At 39.2% G+C, this 8005-nt stretch overlaps 1 protein-coding gene across 2 annotated transcripts in view; it reads right to left on the bottom strand.

Moving 5' to 3' along the window:
- Window positions 1–8005, bottom strand: part of LOC137657912 (ubiquitin domain-containing protein UBFD1-like) — a 194548-nt gene that overhangs the window by 84121 nt on the left and 102422 nt on the right. For both annotated transcript variants that reach the window (XM_068392568.1, XM_068392569.1), the window contains exon 3: window positions 4055–4175. In XM_068392568.1, the coding sequence (XP_068248669.1) occupies window positions 4055–4175 (121 nt within the window). The remainder of the gene's footprint in view (window positions 1–4054; window positions 4176–8005) is intronic.

Raw genomic sequence — 8005 nt, 5'->3', positions numbered from 1 at the left:
AAACGCAAAAAGAAAAGATAGTTTTCTCGCTTTGCTACGTATGTAGGAATTTATATAAATATGGTAAATAATAATTGTAATAACATATTTACTAAAAGCTTTTAATATCATTATTTATCTCTTTGATCATGCGTGTCTAATGCCTACGTTTGTTTATTATGATCGAAGATGGAGCGTACAGTAAATGAATGGAAGGTTTCCGTTTCAGGCGGCGTCATAAAGAAAAACATAACATTATATGAATGGTATTCATTTATTTGGAAGTTCTAAGAAAAATTAAGTAGAACATTGGTAATAGCAAAATCAACATATACAGTAATCAATACTTGGTAAGATTGCTGTCGATGCAAAAACTAACCTATACACAGATGTGTAAATGCGTCTGTTTCTTCGTTATGATCAGAGATAAACGTAAACAAAACATTGGTTGTCGTTTTTATTGTGCTTTTTGGCGTGTTTAGGAAACGGATGATATAAAATCGCCTTTATTTTGATAATTCTGGATTTTCAATGATACAACAAAAGCTAGTCTATAGAGTGATTGTTTTGCTATTCACCAGTTGTCTTATACAATAGATATGACAAACATCAAAATTTGTCTGTATTTTGGGTCGTGTTATAACGGGAAATGCATGGTGTTTACACCCATCCTGGTTTTGATTTTAACCCTTTTTCAAGTTATTAGAACTTTAAAAGCATATTAAATGTTTGATTTATTTACGAGAACAATTTGACATTATAAAAAAAATGCAGTATAGTACATAGAAAGTATTAGAAATGGGTAGTAAACACGTTTGAATAGGCAAGTTGCTGGTTGCCATGGCCCCAATGAAATTATTTCTGTTGTGTGTTTCAAAATATGCGATTTTCCATTTAAACGAGGTCATTCAATCGACCAAATTCTCGCATAATTCGGGACCCTACTGTATATATATATATATATATATATATATATATATATATATATATATATATATATATATATATATATATATATATATATATATATATATATATATATATATATATATATACAGTACTCGTCAGCGTAATGCAACCCCCCCCCATAAAAACACACCAAAAACATTCTACGTACATTTATATTGGGAATGAAACATAATAAAAAGTTCTAATTACCTTGATTTTATTTTGTTGAACCACCCTTCCTCTTCAAAACCTGCTGTAGCCGTTTGGGAAGTGACAAAGCCAAATTACGAAGATATTGTGGAGGTATATTGGCCCACGACTCTCGGATGGCTGCTTCCGAACGCGGCAGAGAGCTGACGTCTTTTTTCTGTAGGTCCTTTTTAATGATGCTCCAGAGATTTTCAATGGGGTTAATGTCTGGAGAGTTACCTGGCCAGTCGTTTATGATGGGAATTTCACACACAGACAGCCAATCCTTGACAGCACGTGCAGTGTAGCAAGGTGCACCGTCTTGCTGGAACACCTGTGCACCTGTTAATTCAAATGACTCGTGCAAATGTTCAGCAAGGAGGTCCATATAGATTTCAGCATTCGCTCTCACATTAGGGGGTAATACAACAAGCTTTCCAGGGCCCAGTCCAGTGAAACAGCCCCAGACCATAATAGTATCAGGGTGCTTTACTGTACTCTCAATGTACCGTGGATCTAGCGGGTCACTACCTTTACGACGATACACTTGAGAGTTACGATTACATGTTATGTTAAAATTTGCCTCATCAGACCACAGAACCCTGAGCCACTGTTCATCAGTCCACTGTCCATATTTCTTGGCAAAATTACACCTCTTTACCTTCTGCTTCTTGGTAATGAGAGGCTTCTTGGTGCGCTTGTAGCTGTTGTACCCCAGTTCATTTAAGCGCCGTGACACTGTCCTCACAGACACGTTTGCAAAGGCTCCAGGATTCTTCTCCTTTATTTTCCTAGCTGTAGTAGACGTTTGGGATTCCACAGCACGTTTCAGGATGTTAGTAGCACGTTTGGATGTTTTCCTGACATCGCCAGGCCGAGGCTTAATTGTTGGTGTTTCCATTCTGCCGCCCTGACGCCATAACCGAACGCACTTCTTAACACTCGTCGGGCCAGCACCAGTAAACCGGCAAATTTCCTTGATTGTATGGCCTCCAGCCTTTAGCCCCACTATCTGCGCTATGCAATCACTAGACAAATCCTTAGTAGGTGCCATAGTATAGTCACTAGCACCGCCAACCACCGCTAAACTGCTATAATCCAAGGGGTGGTGTGGGGAGAGAGCGCGCCGAAGAACTGCACCCCACCGCTACCAGAGAAAGACTGAGGCGGTTTCTCGGGTACTGGCACAAACCGGAAGCATGCTGTGACGTCGCTGTATGGTCGCATTTCCCTGGCTATTTTGATTCATCCTCGAAAAACATCATACATATATATATATATATATATATATATATATATATATATATATAAAATATACATATATATATATATATATATATATATATATATATATATATATATATATATATATATATATATATATATATATATACACAGTATATATTTGTGGTTTAGCCTAGTGACATAAATTCAGAGACAAGTAAATTCGACTTGCGTCGTTTTCATCTTAAGTCGCCTCTCCTGGAACTAATTACCGACGTAAGGCGAGGTATACCTGTATTGATGGTTCTTGATGATGATGCATCATCAATAGCCTAACAATTTCAGCATTGGAGGTGCAGTGTAGTTTATTAGTGCTTGAACTCAAGTCAGTGGTTTGCCCGTTAATACACTAGCCCTAGACTAGAGCAGGGAAGACAATACTTTTTAGGTATATATGTCACATAGGATTCCCTGTTCTAACCTTTTACAGGAGTCCTTTCAGACCAGACATCATCATCAACAAAAAATTCTGAATATAGTTATATTTTTACTTTTTATTGAAAGAAATTGTTTATTTTCACTATTAAAGCTTATAAGTCTACTTCTAATACAGTGGTCTAACATCTATGACTGAATTTATCATTACCAGGTATTGCAGATGTTTTCAGGTACGTAATTTGTTGTTGAGAAACCTAGGGTTGTCAGATCAGCTAATTGGAATCTAGATGTAGTCATGCCACATCTAAAGAGCTCTCATTTTGAACCTTTGGAAGAAATTTATCTTAAAAGATTCCATAGTTATCTATTTTTTCTTCTAGTTTTAATATCAGCTAAGTGTATTAGTGAACTACAGGCTCTTTCCTGTACTGAGGGGTTTGGAAATAAATGTTTGAAGTCTTTCATTCTACCCTGCTTTGAGTATTAGTCTCCTGTCTGGCCTTCAGCTGCTGACTCTCATCTTAATCTATTGGAAAAAAAATCGTTCTAACAGCCTTGCCTTCTCCAACATAAGCTTTAATATTAGACAGTATTCTAAAAGATTTATTCCAGCTGTGACCAGATTATGGAATGATGTTCCTAATCAGGTAGTTGAATCAGTGGAAGTTCTGAGGTCCAAACGAAGTGAATGTTTTTATATTGAACAAGTTGACACGATTCTCTCTTCACTTTTTACATATGAAAGACATTTTAACGTTCTTACCGATCCTAAGATATTTTATACTTTTTACTATTACTTATATATAGTTTATTTCTTCACTGGGTTATTTTCCCTGTTGGAGCCTTTGGGCTTGTAGCATCCTGCTGTTCCAACTAAAGTTGTAATTAGCTAATAATAATAATAATAAATAATTTATTGCTTACTGTAAAAAGATTTTTCAGGGTGTCAATTTAAATCTGAAAACTTTATGGTCTAATAAAAATGATAAATATAAAAAAAAAGCTAACAAATTGAAATACATGTACACCAAATTCCAAGGAAACCAATCTTTTTTTTCTTGAAAAACCTCAAGCTGTAAGAATAAAGCATATGGATATTGGGGAAGATTCATTTAAATAAATGTACTCTGAGTAAGATTTGATAAAATAAATTTTCTTTTGATGAAGTCATCACGATCTTAAGAGGATCAATTTGTCTTCATGGTTCTAAAACTTAAAATATCAGTAGCAGAAGAGTAAAGACTATTGTATACCCAAAAGCAGTCAATAAACTTACTTATTATGGAGCTTAGGTGTTCTTTCAGTTGTTTAATTGTGTTATCTACTGGAAACTCAATATCATATTTTTGCTTACTATAGATGAGTTTAAAGCTTACAGTCTCTCCACCAGCTATATTCTGCCAAAAAAATTTTTTTAATAAATACATGAGCATCAACAAAACCTAAAAAATGAGCATACATAACTTAGCTAAAATAAAAACATTGGTATCTCTAATATTTTCAAATAACAATACTGATTTATATAAAACTTATACCAAACCATTTTTTCCCAGAGGAAAAAGTTTAAATTGAAAAATACAATAAGGATACATTCATTAGATTCTAATTCTTAGGGGTAAGACACAAGGACCACAGATTTAAATCTTGCTTCCAATGAGTATGCTGAACAGAGGGAAAAATTATATTTTCATAATAAAATAAATTTTTGAACATACTTACCTGGTAGTATATATATATATATATATATATATATATATATATATATATATATATATATATATATATAACTTGGTCCCTGACGTCACAGCAGAAATTTCAAAACTCGCGGCAATCGCCGATTGGGTAGCCAGGTGTACCACCAGTGTGCCCTCTACCCAGGTACCTGGAACCATTCCAACTATTCCTCAGATCTTCCATGCCCTTAGGTCTCTAGAGGGGAGGAGGGTGGGAATCAAATTATATATAACTACCAGTATGTTCAAAAATTTATTTTATTATGAAAATATTATTTTTAAACATCTGACTTACCTGGTAGTTATATATATATAGCTGATTGACACCTTTGGTGGAGGGTCAGAGACAGCCAACATTGTTGGAATTTACCTAAGAGTTAATAAACAAGCTTAAGGGTTCGTACCTGTTAAGGAAGCTGACTTCAATGAATTCTTGCCTCATTATGTCCGCTTTCCTTACGAGATCCATCGATCCACCCAGGGGGCTGAAGACCTCTATGTGACAGGACCTCCTCCAATACCATTGATCCGGGCGCTCCCAAGGAACAAACTGACCACCTAACTAAAATCAATGATTGTGGAAGACTGCGTCCAATCTCCACAAACAACCATAAAAATACAATAGTTCCAAGAAAAGAAAAGGGTATTAGGTTACGGGAATGTAGTGGTAGATCCTTCCCCCACTACTGCACTCGCTGCTACAAATTGTCCAAGGGTGTAGCAGTCCTCATAAAGAGTCTGGAGACGTTTCAAATAGTGTGAGGCAAACATAGATTTACCCCTCCAGAATATCGTGTCCATAATGCTTTGCAAAGACCTATTCTGCTTGAAAGCTACAGAAGTTGCCACAGCTCTAACTTCATGTGCCTTGACCTTCAAAAGCTTGAGGTCTGCCTCACTACAATGTGAATGAGCCTCCCTTATTAAGAGCCTGATAAAGAGGATAGTGCATTCTTAGACATCTGTAACGAAGGTTTCTTGAGCACCAAAGTGCTTCAGAGTTACCCCATAAATTCTTCATTATTTCCAGGTAGAACTTCAGGACTCTTACTGGACACAGGACCTTCTCTGATTCCTCTCCAACCAAATCCGAAAGGTTCGGAATTTCAAAAGCCTTAGGACAGGGTTGTGAAGGGCGTTCGTTCTTAGCAAGAAAGCCTAGCTGTAAGGAGCAGATAGCCTTGCTATCTTTAAAGCCTACATTTCTGTTGAAGGCATGAATCTCACTGACCCTTTTTGCTGTCGCCAAACTGACCAAAAAGAGAGTTTTCATGGTGAGGTCCTTAAATGAGGCTGAATGTAAAGGCTCAAACCTGTTACTCATAAGGAACTTCAAGACTATGTCCAGATTCCAAGCTGGCGATTCCTGATGTCGTTTCAAAGGATTTGAAAAGGTTCTGGAGATCTTTGTTATTGGACAAGTCCAAATTCCTATGTCTGGAAACGACCGCTAACATGCTCTTATAACCCTTGACGGTTGAGGTTGAAAAGCTACGTTTCCTTCTAGGGTATAGAAGGAAGTCAGCAATCTGAGTCAAAGAGGTACTGGAAGAGGAAACAGAGTTGACTCTGCACCCTTCTCTAAAAACCTCCCACTTGGATTGGTAAACCTTGATGGTGGAAGACCTCCTTGCTCTCGCAATCGCCCTAGCTGCCTCCTTCGAAAAACCTTAAGCTCTCGTGAGTTTTTCGATAGTCTGAAGGTAGTTAGATGTAGAGTTTGGAGGTTTTGATGGTACCTTTCCAAGTGGGGTTGTTTGAGTAGATCTACTCTCGATGGGAGGCTTCTCGGTGTGTCCACCATCCATTCCAGTACTTCTGTGAACCACTCTCTTGTGAGCTAAAAGGGGGCCACTAGAGTCATTCTGGTTTCCTCGTGCGACACAAATTTTTGCATTACTTTGTGCACAATATTGAACGGAGGAAAAGCGTACACGTCCAGGTGGGACCAGTTCATGAGGAAAGCATCGATGTGAACTGCTTCGGGATCTGGCATTGGGGAACAGTAAGTCTCCAGTCTCTTTGTCTTCGTGGTTGCGAACAGGTCTATACAAGGGCGACACCACGTCCGCCACAGGCTCTTCCAGACTTCCTGATGAAGCGTCCACTCTGTAGACAGGACTTGACCTCTTCTGCTGAGACTGTCTGCCATCACATTTCTTTCCCCTTGAATGAATCTTGTTACAAGGGTTACATTCTTTTCTCTTGCCCAATTAAGGAGTCCTCTCGCAATCTCGTAAAGGGACCTCGAGTGGGTTCCGCCATGCTTGGCTACGTAGGCCAACGCTGTACCACTCTGTTCAAGACTGACCCTTCGAAGCCTTTGAGGGCTAACAGGGCTGCCAACAGTTCCTTCTGGTTTATGGGGAGGATCTCCTGATCTTTTGTCCAGGAACTCGAGATCTCCAACTTCCCCAGCGTTGCTCCCCACCCCGAGTTCCAGGCGTCGGAACACAACACAAGGTCTGGGTTCCTCTGCTCCAAAGAAGGACCCTCTTGCAGTTTGATGGGGTCGTTCCACCACTGAAGGCATCGCTTTGTGGATTCTGAAATGGGGATACATTTTGTCTCCAGCTCCTTTCCCTTGTCCCAATGTAGACTGAGGTGGAACTGAAGAGGGCGAAGATTCAGTCTTCCCAGGGAGACAAACTGCTCCAACAAGGAAAGGGTTCCCAGTAGACTCATCCAATCCCTCACAGAACCCTTTTGCTTCTCTAGAAAGCATTGAAGCTTCACTAGGGCTTGTTCCATCCTTGAGGCAGACAGAAAAGCCCGAAAAACTCTACTCCGAATCTCCATCCTCAAATACAGAATCTCTTGGGATGGAGTCAGTTGAGACTAGTCTCTGTTTACCAGAAGACCCAGTTCTTCTGATAACTTCAACATCATCTGCAGATCCTCCAGGCAGCGATCGTAGGAATGAGCTCTGAGTAGCCAGTCGTCCAGATATAGAGAGGCTCTGATACCTCTTGAATGCAGCATTCCCGCTACATTTGACATTAACTCCGTAAAGATTTGAGGTGCGGTGCTTAGGCCGAAACAAAGTGCCCGAAACTGGAAAACTTCCTCCTTGTACATGAACCTTAGGAATTTCCTGAACTTTGGATGGATGGGGATGTGAAAATAAGCATCCTGGAGGTCTAGAGAGACCATCCAGTCATCCTTTCTGACTGCTGCTAGGACTGATTTCGTTGTCTCCATAGTGAACTTCGTCTTCTGAACGAAGACGTTGAGTGCACTTACATCTAGGACTGGTCTCCATCCCCCCCGAGTTCTTGGGAACCAGGAACAAGCGGTTGTAAAATCCTGGTGACCGTAATCTCTATTGCCTCCTTCTCTAATGAGAGACATTTGATGTTGCATAGCCTGTATCTTTGATTCCTCTCTGTATCTGGCCGAGAGATCTACGGGAGTCACTACTAAAGGAGGTTTTCCAATTAAAGGGATTTTGTATCCCTACTTGAGCAACTGAACAAACCAAAGGTCTGCTCCTC

This window comes from Palaemon carinicauda, chromosome 18 (genome assembly GCF_036898095.1).
Source record: "Palaemon carinicauda isolate YSFRI2023 chromosome 18, ASM3689809v2, whole genome shotgun sequence".
NCBI lineage: Eukaryota > Metazoa > Arthropoda > Malacostraca > Decapoda > Palaemonidae > Palaemon > Palaemon carinicauda.
The sequence above is the reverse complement of the archived record's forward strand: the minus strand, read 5'-3'. Positions and strand labels throughout refer to the sequence as shown.